The following is a 17,089-nucleotide window of genomic DNA, read 5'->3' on the forward strand; positions in this document are numbered from 1 at the left end:
CCACTCCCCACCAAGTCCCATGGCTTCTCATCAGTCCTCCTGGCCAGGAGTGCAACCAGAAGCATCCAGGTCCTGGCAGCATGGAGGGAGCAGATTGATGAGCATTGAGGGAAATAGGGAAGAGGTGAGAGAAAACATGGCTGTGACACCCTGAAAAAGGTTTTTATTTTGTGCTACCCATAATCATTTTCCATTATCAAGGCATTTGTTACTCAACTTCTCCACCCCCCTTTTCTTTGTCTTCTCAGCCTTCTCACTTTCTCACTTTCAGTTGACCAAGCTCTTTCCCTCACCTTCCTGGAGTAGCTGATTTCCCTCCTTTCCCTGATCCTCACCCTGTCTCCACCCTAGCCCCTGGCTTAGTTTTTGCTCTGTTGATAATAACTGATTTTCTTCTTTCTCTCTCCTCTGTAGAGTGGAGTCTTGTTCAACCGAAAACTTGGAGCTTCGGAAGAAGGTAGAGGTTCTGGAGAACACCAATAGGTAAGTGTAGCCAGAGTAAGAACTGATGGAGATGCCTAGTGGAAGGTGGGGAAAGAAGGGGCACAGAATCCAGGATCAGAAATGAAGAAAATTGGAGATCATGTTGAAAGTGTGGTTGTGCCAGGATGTTACTCCAACCCACCTGTTCCTGCTACAGACACATGTACGGACTCACATGCACACACACATACACACATACACACATGCACATGCACACAGTCTTTACTTTTCCTACAAGACACAGGATTGGTGAAGAGGTTGATCCTGACAAGGACTGTTATGTGGGGGTAAGAGGAGAAGCTTGGAGGAAAATGAGGCCTTCTGGAAATTACATCAAACTTTAGAGGTGGTCAGGGAGGTACTGTCCACTTCATTGTCACTCAACTTTAGTAATAAATGGTGTTTATTAATGAAGAAAAAGAGAAAACCATGTTTGTTTTTTTAATTGATAAAAAAATTTATTAGTTATATTTCAAACCCATTTTGAAGAATAACTATGGCTCAGACTGAGTTAATGAATTCTTCTAGCACTTACTATGCTGGGCACTGTTTTAAGCACTTTATAGATAATAACTCATTTAACCTTTCAACAGCCCTATAAGATGGTACTATTATTATCCTCATTATGTAGAGGGGATTAAATGAGACTCAGAGAGGTTAGGAGATTTGCCCATGGTCACACAGTAAAGGCCAGAAAGAGCTGTGATTTGAACCCAGGCAATTTGGCTCCAGAGCTTCTTTATGAGAAGAATAAATTGAGATTTAGCCCTGGGTCATATATAAGAGAAAGGAATTAAGGTATAGGGTTAAGCAAAAGGGCATAAGAAACCCATATAGGTTAAGGTATAGGTTGTTGGAGAGTTTCATCTAGAATATGAATGTTCATATGCATACTTGGTGCATACCTATACTTTGAAGATTAAAGTATTCATTAGTTAGAGAATTCTGTCCAACAACCAAACAGAGAGAAATTGATTTGAAGGTTAAGCAAAATATTAATTAATCATTTTAAGGCTTAACATAAATGCCTGATAATTTTGCCAATTTTAAGAGATCAGGTTACATCTATTTGTGTATTTTCTGATACTTTCATTAAAATTGACTCCAGTTAGCTGAATCTTTGTAGTTTGTTGCTCAGATAGCAGGCTAATCTACTTGTAAGTTAAAACCAGCATTAGTGGGACATTGGACATTGTGAACCCACTAAATTTCCTTCTGTTACTGGAAGCATGTGCTCGTCTAGCAGGTCAGTGGCAGTTCACCTCAGATGCTCTGTAGGCAGACTCCTAAAGGGAGTAGAGGCCACCAGCTCAGTGTGCCGTGACCTTGATCCCCTGAGGTAAGGGAGACGTAGCAGAATCCACTTTTGGATTCTGGTTTCACTGCTTGCCTTTGGCCATTAGTCTCCTGAGGCTTCATCCCTTCTCACTCCACCTTCACTGCTGTCAGAGGGGATTTCCAGAGGCGTTTTTGGTCTTCCAGATCCTGACTCCCTCCATCTCGTTAGCTTCGAGGAGCTCTGGCACCCATCCTTGCACTTGCTGCTATGAAAGGGCCTCACGTTCACGAGTGGGACAAATTCAGGCCAAGCATGGGTGAAAGGAGGAAGAAGAATCTATCAAAGACAGGACCGAGTTTTTTTCCAGGTTTGGTCTTGGCGCTCCAGTTGTCAGGCCTTTCCCTGCCACACGGGGGCAGCAAAGGTGCAGCACAGGGCGCAGGTGGATGAGAGGCTCCTGCACTGCCACCTCCCCTGGGAAAGATCGCTCCTTCACCTCGCTAGGCTTACTACCATATTTTTATGTCCTATCATATTTTTTTTTTAATTAAAAAACCCGTAAGTGATATATGCCTATGGTATAAATAAAGGAGGAACTATAGGTAAACAAAAAAGAAAAGAAATCCAATCCTGTCACCCAGGGTATCTTTCCATTTTGGAATATTTTATATGTGTGCATTTCTATTGTACAGGCTTTTGTGTTAAAGTGCCTTTCCATTTAACAAAGTACACTGGAAATATTTTAATATCAATAAGTATATTTGTACAGAGTCTTTGTTTCTATCAGATTTTGATAAAGAACTTTAATTTGAGTAACACTGACATAAGGTACATCTGATTCCATGTAACAACAATCCATGTTTTGCCAACTGTTTTTATCTTTTTAAATAATTGTCATACCTATTTTAATATGATATTGGCTATAATAAAATACAATTTATGGGAACATGACATATTTGATCTTGGGAAAATGGTCAGCATATCTTATGTTGTTGCCTGAGAGTCAGTGTTGATTTTTCCCTCTGTCTGCTCTGCTCACTGTGTAAGAACCTTTTCCCAGTCATTGAGCCTACTTGAAACTCCATGAGAAAAAATACTACCTCATGATAATGGTATCTGAGCCTTCCCTAACAGCACTGGTTGCTGTTAATGAAAATGGCCAGAGCTAGTGGTCGTCCACCTGTTAAAGCAGGGAAAGTTTGTTGATGCCTCCTCCCCCCACTTCCCCTTTCCCAATTGCCTCCCTCTGTCCCTGGACTGTGAGGAGCCTCCACGGTGGTTTCCCACCAGTGTTCCTGTGTGTATTTCCTCTCATTTCTTCTCCCTCTTCAAAACTTACCTCTCTGAGTAGACAATCTTTTAAGATAGCAATGGTCGGCAGTCGATTAATCTGTAGTCTTCCCAAGGATAATTTTATCTGAGGACTCCTAGGGATATAATATCTAAACCCAGCAGCTTTTAATGTATTTTGACTCAAGAGGTAAATAAATAAAAGCAGAGCTGCCCTTACTGAAACAGGGAAGGTGATCCTGCAGTCCCTCCAACTTCCTCTTTCCCCTTTCTCTTATTCTCTGCCTAGGTTCTCCCCTTGTGCAGGGAACAGTAGTTTAGAAATCACCACACTAACCAAAATGACTAAATGTAAACATTGGCAATTTCCTGTGCCCAACCCAGCCACAGGGTGTTGGTGTTTTTGGTGTATGGCAAGGGAAGACTTGTGGAACCTTTACTCCCAGCACACCATATAAGTGATCCAGAGTTTGAAATAAGTACAGGGTTAGGCCTAATGAACTCACACCTGTGTTTGTGTTGCTGTTCATGCTTCTCGAATTATAATCCTTTGGAGGTAGCTGGACAGAAGGAGAAATGAATGTTATAAGTGAACAAGATCCTGGGTCACCAACTCCAGTTGGAGACCTTGGGTGCCATTGTTTCAAGTGTCATGACATGGACATGAAAGGAGAGTAGATGCTTTATCATTGACCAAATATAGGAAAAATTATACCTCTTTACACTTTTCCAGTTCTGTGCCATACCCCACCAGAGAGTTTTCCATCTGTCCATATGAGAATTAGTGTTCAGTTTGAGTCATTTCAGAGTGTCCTTCTTTGTACTGGACTCAGCAGCAGCTACCTACCCATATTAGTGGTTTCTGGGTGAAAAGACCCATTTATCTAAGCTCAGGAAAACTGGAAGAGGATGGTAACGGGAGGAGATGAAGACGCCCTCTTAGCCTTTCTTCAGCTTTACCCCTGGAGCCTCCCAGAGCAGAGTTGAGAGAGCGTGAAAGCACCTTCACACTCCTTGGCTGAGGTGATCCACTAATTGCACGCCATCAAGAAATGTGTAAGATGCAAGTGAGATGGTTTCCCAGGGGGCCCTTCTTCCTCTGCTCAGTCAGGAAATACACTTTCACTTACTAAGCTAGGAGCGATGCTCATGTATTTGTGGCTGTTGGAGAATTCTCCTGGCTTCCCTATGCTTAACCATCCCTCCATAATGCGAGCTTTCTGGATGGCACCACCCTTGTCTCATTCCTAAGAAATTGATCCTTGTTTTTCTTACTTCTTTTCCAGAAGCCCTTGTATCTTTTTCTTCTGCACAGGTCATTCGCATATCCTGGCCAGTCCATCGGTTTTGTGTTTGTGTCTCAGTTTTCTTCATCTATTACTTATTTTGCTTTCATGTCTCTTTAGGGCTCTGAGCCACTGTCCTTCTCATCTAGCTCTGATTTGTAGAGTCATAGGAGCTTAGATTTAAAAAACTCTTTAGTGATCATCTTATTTAACCCCCAATTTGTTCATTTTACAGAAGAGAAAACTAAGGCCCAGTGAAGTTATGGTTATCTGAACATGTAGCAGTAGAATAAAGGCCAGCCACTTGGCTTTTTTTTTTTTTTTTTAACTTCACCGTTATTTCTTTTGCTGCTGGGCCCGTCTGTCCTTTAAGGATGATTATCTTTCCCCAGCACAGGACTGACTTTAAACTCAGGCAAGAGGGTCCTTGCTTTGGACCCAACGTTTTAGAGGGCCTTGCTTTGCCTCTCCTCTAGCCACACCCTCTCCGTGGGACAGGTATTTAGCAGTGCCAAGGAGATGTGTCTACCTGGAGCTCTCACCCTCCCCTTCTCAGGCCATTCCTTGGTATCTGGGTTCTTGGAATTTCCTCCCCAAAGGACCTTAGCCCACATCCAGGGCCTGTTTGGACTTCTACCCCAGTCTGTTCTCCAAAGGGTACACCCGGCCACCAGTATGCACACCTAAGCCCAGAGAATGGCCCAAGGCAGGTCTTTGTGAAGGCTGTGTATGGAGTTTGAATTTACAGGCAAGTGTACATGAGATCCTTCTTTGTGTGTCAGGTCTGGGGTTCAATTTTATCCTCTTTACAGAAGATGGAAGAGTACTGGGTCAGAAGAGTTTATTACTCACAGCACAGCAAACAGCATGAGCTTCAACATATTTGCATCTGTTCTCCTTGCTCCCATGTCCTATGATGGGCCCAGATGAATGCTGTGTTCACAGTAGGATTTTGTTATAGTTAAGGAATCCTGGGCTTGGGGAATCCACTGGTTTTATACTAAGCAGTAAGCAAATCTGCATTTTGTCCATGGGGAGCCATTACCTCATCTCTCAAGGCTACCAGCTTCATAAACAACCCTGAAAAATGGCCAGTGTAAAACAGTGGCCAGGGCCTTTCAGTCTTAGCATACCCAGCAAAGCGTGTTGACTAAGAGACCCAGGGAGGACTGTCTCTCAAAACTGGTGTGGGGTAGAGACAGGGATGGGAACAATGAGAGAGCTAGAGCTGGCTGTGGCCTGGGGTAGTTTTGTCCATACCACCACATTTTGGCAAGGAACCCTGGAGAGGCCGAGAATCCTAAATTGAAACCCAGCCTTAGATAAGTTAGCAGGAATGGGTGGAGAAGGGGTCTTGTGGGCAGACTTTGGAGTGGGTGAGGTGAGGAGAAACCTTAAGATGTTTAGTGTAAGCGTCATTCATACTCTTTCTCCAGCCCTCATGGAAGTAAGAGACATGCCTGTCCTGACCACATATCTCTATTGTTTCAGAAATAAGAATTGTTTAATAATCCCCTTTAACTTTTCTCTTAAGTTATCTTCCTAGTTAGAATATTCCGTCGTAGTCCTCCTCCCCATCTCACTCCAACCTTCCTGTTCTTTAAAATCCGTATGTGTTTCTGGCAAAGGCTTTTCAGCTGATTCTGTAGGGCTTTGACTATTTTCTGGCTCTCCTAATGCTTTTGTTTAGACCACACAGCTGTGTCCATTTGTATTTGTTTTGTATATTTGCTCCCTGCACATTATTATAGTCTTCTGTGGTGTGAGTTCTTTTCCTCTAGACCAACCGTAACTGGCTCATCCCACTCCCAGCTGTGCACACAGAAGCCATTCAAGCACTGATTAAAAATGGCCCAAGTTTCTCCTCTGTAGACTTTTATCTTCGGTTTTCATTTCTTCATTATTTCTATCTTCTGGTAGTGTGAGGTGTATAAACTTTGTTTTCAAGGGAAAATATTTCAAACCTAAAGGATTTTTGGGTACTAGACTAAGTTCCCTAGAGCGTTAAGGAAGGAATTTTAGTGTAACTTGGTGGTTAAATTAGAAATCTCACAGCCAAGGAAAACATACTAGAAGTCTCTTTTTTGTATGTTCCTGGGCCAGTGGTACTATAGTATTTTCAGAAATTCTCTCTGATCCCTGCAAAAATAAATAAACCTCCTATAATATAGCAGTTATGCAGAAAGAATAAGAAGGCAGTTTGTTCCTTTGTTTTCATTTAGGCCAGAGTCCCATGAACAACCTTCAAAAACTTAAATAAAGGATCATAAGCAAATGTGTATTTACTCTCTAAGTTTAGGATTTTAGCTGAAGGGGTTGTCTTTTGTACATGTCATACTGCAGTATTTAAAAATCTTTGAGACAGTTTGTGATTCTTGCTGAATATCCTTATGGAATGAGTAAATTTCTAATTAAGAGTATTATATCCCATCACCTCTCTACCCTCCACCCCAGGACTTTGAGGTAGATTTTTTTCATACTCTTCCTACTTTGGGACACTCTCACTCCTAAACCTGCAGGACTGCTAAGACACTAATTCTAGATGACTGCAGTGGGGATGGGGGGGAGGGATTCAGGTGGAATTCTGCCTCAGAAGGACACAGATGCTTACCTCTTCCATCATGGGGCCACTGTTAGTCACTATTTTTTTTTTTTTTTTTTTTTTTTGCAGGTGTGCACTAGATAAGAGGCATTCCCAACTTTTTTTAATTATAATCATTTTACATTTTATATACTGGCTCAGAGCATACTGCACATACATAAACCTATACACATACACATGAATGCATATCATATACGTAACTAACATGGATATTTCACAGATTAATACTTATTTACTATATGTGATACCTTTTGATGTGTATTCTATTTGATTCTATTTCACTAAAAAAAAACATGTTGGTCACAACCCAACTGATTTCACAACCCACTAGTGATTCATGTCTTAGAAGTTGGCCATTTCTGTTCTAGAAAGTTCTTTAGGGGGTGTGGAAAAAAAGTTTCTGCACCTCTGAAGGTGCCTGATTTACCCAGGGAGTAGTTTATATGCACACATATGTGCGCATACATACCCATACTCCAGCCCAGCTATTTCCGTTTCTGAGCAAGGTGTGTTACAGGATTTGATGGAAAGTATATCTCCAGGGAGGGTCTGGTTTGAAGCTCCCAGCACAGCAAGTAACTGGGAACCACCAGTTTATTGTTTTTCTTGGGTCCTGGTTTCTGCCTCCAGTGGGAAATCAGGAACCTGAATGTTCCAAGTATAACATGTGACAGCCATACTCCCTCCCTCTCTCTGTGTGTCAATCTCTCTCTCTCTCATAAATAAAGGAAACAGAAGAGAAGAAAATTAAACCAAGTGAAAACATATGAGGCTGTTGATGCATTTCCCAGTTATTGTAAGATTGTGCCTCACACTCTTGGCTACTTTTGAATGTTTTGCCCAATTTCCTGTGATACTCCTCCCAAGATATGGATGACACTTTATTTTGAGCAAGGCTGGCAGCTGCCTTTGACTGCTCTTTTGCAAGGAACTGTATGAGGATAGCCACTAAATTTATTTTTACAGCTCATGACAGGACAAAATCCACATTTTCAATAGATTGTTGGGCACCACTATTTAACAAGTTGTGAAAAATCTGTTGGCCCAGATAAACATATGCTGGGAGTACTCCTTTCTCTAAATTAAGACCTTGCTCCGGGAAGCCCAAGAATTCATTAAGCCATAATTAGCCATGATCACTGATGATTTAAAATACAATAATAAGGAGAAGTTTACACTGAGCTTTGAGCTCACCGTTGGATCTGTCCTACAGTTGACTTTTTATAGCCTTAGTTTAAAAATAATTCTTCCATTTTATCTGATGACTGATGGCTGCCTCTTCTCCACCCAGCCCTTCCCCCAAGCAGGATAACAGCTATCATCCTAGCTCCCAGTGCTGCAGGCAGGTCTGCCTCTGTTCCAGTGGTATCAAAGAAAGTACCAAAAGGTTTTTTTTCCCCTATGTTTTTATTTTTTATTGAAATATATTCACATAGCATACAATTATCCAAAGTGTAAAACAGTTGTTCACAGTATCATCATACAGTTGCACATTCATCACAATTTTTGCACATTTTTATGACTCAAAAAAATAAAAATAAGAATAAAAATAAAAGTAAAAAGAACACCCAAAACATCCCATACCCTTCCTCCCCCATATTATTCATTTAATTTATGTTCCCATTTTTCTTTGCATTTGTCCATACACTGGATAAAGGGAGTTGGAGCCATAAGGTTTTCACAGTCACATGGTCACACGATGTAATTATATAATTATATGCTTGCCTTCAAGAATCAAGGATACTGGATTGCAGTTCAACAGTTTCAGATATTTCCTTCGAACTATTCTAGTAAACTAAAAACTAAAAAGGGATATCTATATAATGCATAAGAGTTACCTCCAGAATGACCTCTCGACTCCATTTGAAATCTCTCAGCCACTGAACCTGTATTTTGTTTCATATCTCTTCCCCCTTTTGGTCCAGAAGGCTTTCTTAGTCACATGGTGTAGAGTTCAGTTTCATCCCCGGGAGTCACGTCCCACATTGCCAAGGAGATTTATATGCCTGGGAGTCATGTCCAATGTAGGGGGGAGGACAGTGAGTTTACCTGCTGAGTTGGCTTAGAGAAAGGGGCCACATCTGAGCAACAAAAGAGGTTCTCTGGGGGTGACTCTTAGGCACAATTATGAGTAGGCTTAGCTTCTCCTTTGCAGTAACAAGCTTCATAAGGGCAAGCCCCAAGATCAAGGTTTCAGACTACTAAGCTGGTTGTCCCCAATGGTTGCAAGAATATCAGGAATTCCCCAGGTGGGGAAGTTTAATATTTCCACATTTACCCCCTGTCCCTCAAGGGGACTTTGCAAATACATTTTTATTCTCTGCCCAGATTACTCTGGGTTGTATTGGGGCTTCATGCTAACCTGTACAAACCAACGAGATCTCACTTCTTAGTTGTTCTGGTTTGCTAGTGCTGCCATTATGCAAAATACCAGAAACGGATTGGCTTTTATAAAGGGGGTTTATTTGGTTACAAAGTTATTGTCTTAAGGCCATAAAAGTGTCCAAGCTAAGGCATCAACAACAGGGTGCCTTCACAGAAGGATGGTCAGTGGCACCAGGAACAACTCGGTTGTCTAGGAAGGCACGTGTCTGGCATCTTCTTCCTTTCCTCCCAGGTTGCATTTCAAAATGGCTTTCTCCCAGGATGTTTCTATCTAAGCGTCTGGTGGTATTCTCTTAGTTTCTCCCAGGCAAACACTGGGCTAGCATTTACAAAGTGTCAGCAAAAGTCTGCTTTCAGCAGCCATCTTCAAAATTTCTCTCTTGGCTGAAGCAATGAGCTCCTTCTTTCTGAGTACTTGTAAGGGTTCCAGTGATTTAATTAAGAGCCATGCTGAATGGGTGGGGCCACAGCTCCATGGAAATAATCTAATCAAAGGAATTACCCACGGTTGGATGGGTCACATCTCCATGGAAACAAAGTAATCCAAAGATTCCAACCTAAGCAAAACTAATACTTCTTCCTCCACAAGATTGCATCAAAGAACACAGTATTTGGGGGGACATAATACATCCAAACAGGCACACTAGTCAAGGTTACAAGTAATTATGGTATTTGAGTAAACTGATCAAATTAAATTATATAGTTTGCTACAGAAAATATAGATTTTGCACCAAATAAACATCTCTTCCTTTGGTCTCACACAGAAGCCAAAGTTTTAAAGTACAATTAATATCATCCTCTACCCTTTAGTCTGATCTACCCCAATCTCAACCAAGTCCATTTCATTCATATCTCCAATCTAAGTCTGATCTTTTCAGCTTCTTTAACAGTTGATTCATGGGGCAACACTGACACTCACAGCCTCCAAACTCTGGCTCTGAGTCCCAAGTGCCACTCAGACACCTGAAGCTCCAGGGACCTACCACGTCACATACAAACAGCTCAGCATCTCAAAATTTAGAAATAACTGTTACAACTCATGAATCGATATGACTGCTGTAAGAGTTTATAATCTAGGAACCTTTACATAAGCCTTCCCCTGATAACCCATGCTCCCAGATTCAATTCTCAGAGTTTGCATATTATTAGTCCATATTAGTGAGACATTATGTTTGCCTTTTCATTTCTGGCTTATTTCACTCAACCTACTGTCCCCACAGTCAGTTCACCTAGTTTCATACCTCACAACTTCATTTCCTCTTGCTGCTCCCTCATGTAAAAACATTCTTAGATTTGTACATTTAATCACATTCATTGACCACTCTAGGTTTCACTAAGTTATACAGTCCTGGTCTTTATCTTCTATCTTTCCTTCTGGTGTCATACATACCCCTAACCTTCCCCTTTCAACTGTATTCACAGTCATCTTTTTTCACTGTACTTACAATATTGTGCTACCATCACACAGTATTTTGCTCTCCATTTCTGGACCTATACAATCAATCCTTTAAAACGTTCTATCTTCCTTCGACATCAAATACCAGATCTCTATCCTCTATCTCCTGATATCTTCATTTCTACACTCTTCTCCAAACCTCTCTCTCCTGTCTTTTCCTATCTGTCTGTAGTACTCCCTTTAGTATTTCTCGTAGAGGAGGTCTCTAGTTCACAAAATCTCTTAGTGTCTTTTTATAAGTATTTTATACTCTCCCTCATTTTTGAAGGACAGTGTTCTAGTTTGCTAATGCTGCAGAATGCAAAACACCAGAGATGGATTGACTTTTATTAAAAGGGGGTTTATTTGGCTATACAGTTACAGTCTTAAGGCCATAAAGTGTCCAAGGTAACACATCAGTAATCGGGTACCTTCACTGGAGGATGGCCAATGGTGTCCGGAAAACCTCTGTTAGCTGGGAAGGCACGTGGCTAGCTTCTGCTCCAAAGTTCTGGTTTCAAGATGGCTTTCTCCCAGGACATTCCTCTCTAGCAAGCTTGCTCCTCTTCAAAACATCACTCACAGCTGCACTTGGGGTATTTGTCTTCTCTTAGCTTCTCTGGAGTAAGAGTCTGCTTTCAACGGCCGTCTTCAACTCCTGTGCTTTCTTCCAAGTGTCCCTCTTGGCTGTAGCTGCTCCTCAAAACATCACTCAAAGCTGCACTGAGTTCCCTCTGTTATGTCAGCTCATTTATATGGCTCCACTGATCAACTTAGACCCATCCTGAATGGGCGGAGCAACACTTCCGTGGAAATTATCCAATCAGAGTCATCACCCACGGCTGGGTGGGACACATTCCAAAGAAACACTCAAAGAATTACAATCTAATCAACACTGATAATGCCTGCCCACACAAGATTACATCAAAGATAATGGCGATTGGGGGACATAATACATTCAAACTGGCACAGACAGTTTTGCCAGATACAGAATTCTTGGTTGGCAGTTTTTCTCTTTCATTATCCTACATATATCACGCCTTCTCGCCTCCATGGTTTCTGCTGAGAGATCTGCAGTTTGTCTTATTGAGCTTCCCTTGTATGTGATGAATTGCTTTTTTCTGGTTGCTTTCAGAATTCTCTCTTTGTCTTTGACATTTGAAAATTTGATTAGTAAGTGTCTTGGAGTTGAGCTAATTGATCTATTTGGATCAATTCTGTTTGGGGTAAGGTGTGCTTTGTGGACCTGTAATTTTATGTCTTTCGTAAGAGTTGGGAAATTTTCACTGAATGTTTCATCTGTTATTCTTTCTGCCACTTTTCCCTCCTCATCTCCTTCTGGGACACCTGTGACATGTATATTTGTGCACTTCATGTTATTTGTGCACTTCATGTTGTCATTCAGTTCCCTGAGACCCTGCTCATATTTTTCCATTCTTTTCCCTATCTGTTCCTTTGTGTGCAGGATTTTAGATGTCCTGTCCTCCAACTCACTGACCCTTTTTTTCTGCCTCTCCAGGTCTGCTGTTGTATGTCTCCATTGTGTTTTTCATCTCTTCTCTTATGCCTTTCATTCCTATAAGTACTGCCGTTTGTTTCCTCAAGCTTACAAATTCTTCCTTATGGTCACCCAGTGTCTTCTTAATATCCTTTATCTCTTTTGTCACATTTTCTTTCAACTTGTTGATTTAATTTGAAAGATTTGTTTGAACATATATAATTAGTAGTTTCAACTCCTGAATCTCAGTGGAGGTAGTATTTTCTTCCTTTGACTGGGCCATATCCTCCATTTCCTGATGTGGCTCATGATTTTTTGCTCTCTAGGCTTCTGATTTTCTTGATTGGTTTATTCTGGAGATTGTTTTCTCTCTTTTGCTTAAGGTTTTCTTGTTGGTTGTCTTTGATCTCTATCTTTTCTTTGTTTGTCTTCCTGGCCAGTTGTCAGATTGGCTCTTCCCCCCAGTCTTCCCCCCCCAAATCAGATGTCCACCATGGCCTGCCACAGGGATGAGGGAGGTAGGCACTGGGCACCCCAACAAGTTCACTGTGTGTGGTAATATAGATCTGCTGGCTTCCAGTGGTGCTCTGTTTTCCACCAGCTAGCAAGACCTGGGTTTGTTTTGGAGCCCTGCTTTAACAGTTGTGTCTTCCCTATTTCTCAACCAAAACAGTGCTGGGCTTCCGTACGGGGCATGTAGACAAGCTCCTGTGCTCCTAAGAAAGGATCTGAAGCATCTTTTAGTCTTTTACTTCCCTTGCATTATCCAGACTGTTCAGCAGATGGCGCTGTTGAGTAACTTAATCGTCCTCGGAGGCTGCACCCCTCCCCAACCCCCCGGCACAGGCGTTGTATGAGCCAGTGAGGCTGAAGCTGTGGGATTCCTATGCCCTCACTTTGCAGGCCAAAATCTGGCTCAATGTGGGGCTCCACCTGTGGCAGAGTAATCCCTCAGCCAACCTATTACTCCAGCTGTCCCCAAGGCAAGGACAAGGATGCTGACTGCTGCTTCCCTCAAGGGTGGGGGAAAGGCTTTAAGACCCAGGGCTGGGAACATTCTCTGTCTGTGTTTTCTCAGTCTCTTTGTCCCTCACTGATCTTGGTCTTGAAATGTCCTCCCCTGTCCCCTCGGTCTTCAAACAATGAGGGTATGTCTCACTGCTGTGAGAGATTTTTAAAGTCTGTGACTTAGTGGGAGGGGTCCCGTCTGCTGGTTCTGTGCCTCTGAGACCGAGTGAGGGGGAGGGGAGAGGACCGGCTGATCTAGGACGGAAGATTCTTACCTGATATTTCTTCTTTCTTCAAGTTGGCATTTGCAGGGTCTTTCTCCAGTCTATATCCTCCTCCAGAGTTTCAAACAATTCAGAGTTGTCCCTTTTTCCATCGAATCTCTGGAGAGAAGTTTTCAGTAGCTGTTTACATTGCCATGTTGATGATGTCACTCCCCGATCTATACGAATATGTATGTTATGAGGGCACAGGCTTTCCTGTAGGGAGGACTAGTTTCACATACACACGCATACACATCATATACATCAGTCATCTCACCAGTAAGAAGAGACAGCAGGCACTATTAAAAGATGTATTTGCTTCAACAAACAGAGTATTCCAGGAGAGGAGATCCTCTCATGTTTACTCTGTTAGCATATGATATGGAAGGAATTGACTTTTATTCCTACTAGATGTTAAGCTCTATGCTAGGTTTTGGATAAGTATTTTATTTAATTTTCAAAACAATCCTATGAGATACTGATTAATCCCATTTTATAGGTGAGGAAATTGAAACTCAGAACTTAACTTGATTAAAGATGCTTAGCTGTGGTACTGCTATCTAAACTCAGCTTTCTCAGCTTTTGGAGCCTGGCCCCCTGTTGTACCAGAGTAGCAATCCTAAAGCCATACCATCAGCTTCTGTGGTGTCTGAAAGAGTGGCAAGTCTTATATTTTCCATTTTTCAAAAGAAAGCCCGGGTTTGATTTCCTGACATCTGAACTAGAGGAAGGAGCACCTTTGATTCTTTTATCTGCCACCTGCTTTGTATCTTTGAAATATGCAAAGATGTACCATGGAATGTTTATTTGCCTTTATTGATATTATTTGGATCATTATCCCTGAAATTTTGTTAGTGTGCATCTCACTGTCATTGGGCTGTTGTATTGGTGCCTGGGTTTTCATTGTGGCTCTCCCATCTGTGATTTTCATATGTAACAGTGGCATGATAACTTTGTTGAGCTTTGTTACTATGGTATTAACGTCACTAGATTTAAGAAACATCTACTCAACTGAAAGTATTTTGGTTATTAATTTTACTACATTATTGGTGCTGTACCATGTTGGAAAGTAAATGAGCTATGGAGTCAGACAGGTTTTGGTTTACATCTTAGGTCTTCTACTCACTAGTGACGTGGCTGAGACAATCAGCATATGAAGTGCCTAGAACGCAATCAGTGGGCACCCCATCATTGTTCATTTTTTCTCCTTTTCCCTTATGATAAAAATGAGGGTTTCTGTTGTATGTATGCATATGAAAGTCCCAAACTTTATTGGGTCATATAAATCTATTTAGATTTTAGAAATGGATGAGCTGATTTATTCCTGAGGGACTTGTGTGAGTATACTCTGGTACAGTGACTCATTGTGTTATTGTTGGGTCCTGTTCACCTTCACCAACCCAAGGAAGAGAAGCAGGAGCAAACAGCACATTATAAATCATTGTCACCTTCCACTAACATTTCAAACTTAAAAAACAAAACTCTTTTAAACTACATGTTTGCTCATCTTAAAGAGTTAGATTATAAACTGTTAGAAGTCCGGGACCATTAAACAACCATTTTCATTTGCATTGGATTTAGAATGTAAGCATCTTTGCTTTTGGAAAAAATATGCCACTGAATGCCAAGTAAAGTGCCATACAGCCAGGATGACATGAAGCCTCCCCTGCTTTCTCTAGCCAGACTTAAATAGTCCTTCTTCCACATTTGTAGCACTTGGCACCTGTAGCTTGAGCCTAAAGCATGACTACCATCAAGGTTTAGTGGTATCTGGCCTGCTAGAGGTGGTCTGTTTTCAGGAGGGAAACTATTCATCCAAAGGGATCACAGCCAGAAATTGGAAGGGAAGGGTGATTCAAATAATGTTTTCTTAGGGACACCTGCTCTAAGGACCTGGGCAAGGAACAGTACATAGGCAGGGAGAGAGAGTGTGATGGTTGTGGGTAAATAAGAATGTTGGTAAGAACTGGAAAAGGTAGTTTTGCTTAAGAAACACTCTAAGTCTTTGGAGCAGAAGTAACATGACCTTAGCACCCAGGTGGAAAGTCCTATCTAGCTCTGAAGCCTGGGTGCAGGCACGTTTCCCTCTTCTGCATGGAACACAGCTGAACTTTAGCACTTCAGGGATGCAGCACACAGCAGTGGCAGCAAGAGTGCCCAGTGGGAAGTCGAGGAGCTCAGCCATTGCTAAAGTGGTGGCTCTTCAGCAGGGACCTGGGGAAGCAGGGAGATCCCTTTCTGTAACTTAGCAGGCAGTGAGGACCTTATTAATTGGTACCAGAGAAGGAGGCCACAATGCAAGAGAAAAGGGCTTGCGCCATGTGGCCATAAGCAGACCTTACCTGTGGGCTCATCTGTCTGCCCTGGGTCTTCCGGAAATACTCAGTGAGGAAATTGGGGCTGGCATTAGCAGATGGTGGGCAATAAGATACTTGCTGCAGCCAGCAAACTCTTAGCTGCTGTGAGAATGAAGGGGTCACTCGGGAAATGGGGGTGCAGTAGCTCATTTAGTTCTCTGTTTTGAAAGGGCAGCCATGCTAGTGGGTAGGAGGGGGTGCTCTTGGGAAGTCTCGGGAGAAGAGAGAAAAGAACTGGGAAGGAAAGGTGCGGCATTATAGAATCATTCAGTTATGACTTTTTCTTTAAGTGGATTAAAGAAATTGTACTATTGGTACTTCTCAGCCCTGAGTAATGTACAGAAAACATTTAAAGAAGTGATTTGAACATAGATAAACATAAACCAAGTCTAAACTATGTGTGATTATATCTATATGTAACCAGAAAACAAAAAAATGTACAATAAAGTACTAAAAAGACCTCGAAGTTAATAGAACTTAAATTGACTATAGTAGTTAACAGGATGGATGATTTTGTTCTGCTTAAATTAAATCACCACACAAGGCAAATATGGTGTAGGTGGGACCACACAGCAGTTTTTGAATTCAGAAAGCTTTCCCTAATATAGGCTCCCATTTCCCCACCAGTTTTATCCACTTAAACTGCTGAAAACGTTATTATTCTTATGGCCAACCTGTCCTTAATGTGCTGAAACCTGGGAGGACTGGTTTCATTGGCACTTGTCAGAGGGGAAGTTGCAAGTCCTGGGAAAGGCTGCTTATTCTTCCAGCACTGTACAGCTATTCAAGGAGTAGGTGAGAGGCAGCTGTCTATGAAAGCCCAGGATTCTTCTGCAAACAAGTGATTTGCTGGTATTTTCCGCTGAACTTGTCTGGCTTTCTAACGTCACGTCACAGCATGAATTTTCTGAAAATACTTGAGAGTCAAGAATAAGCATCTGCTTATAAAATCTTTCCACTTTTCCATGTGCATTGGGCTTGGGATAAGAGATGAGGGCGAGAAGGAGCTTCAACTCTTTACACTGCTCATGCGAAATTCATCCCAGATGCTCTAATTTAGGAGGGTGTGTTGTAAGATCCTTTTCTGTGGCTCTTGGTGTTCAGAATCTGCAAAGAATTTCACCAGCTGCTCTTTCTATGTACTGGTGTCACACAGAGCAGAGTTTTAATACTATTCTCATTGCCAAACATTTTCCTTTTAAG

At 41.8% G+C, this 17,089-nt stretch overlaps 1 protein-coding gene across 2 annotated transcripts in view; it reads left to right on the forward strand.

Moving 5' to 3' along the window:
• Nucleotides 1–17,089, forward strand: part of CREB3L2 (cAMP responsive element binding protein 3 like 2) — a 124,789-nt gene that overhangs the window by 98,728 nt on the left and 8,972 nt on the right. For both annotated transcript variants that reach the window (XM_037836079.1, XM_037836078.1), the window contains exon 8: nucleotides 415–483. In XM_037836079.1, the coding sequence (XP_037692007.1) occupies nucleotides 415–483 (69 nt within the window). The remainder of the gene's footprint in view (nucleotides 1–414; nucleotides 484–17,089) is intronic.

Source organism: Choloepus didactylus, chromosome 5, assembly GCF_015220235.1.
Source record: "Choloepus didactylus isolate mChoDid1 chromosome 5, mChoDid1.pri, whole genome shotgun sequence".
NCBI classification, from domain to species: Eukaryota; Metazoa; Chordata; class Mammalia; order Pilosa; family Megalonychidae; genus Choloepus; species Choloepus didactylus.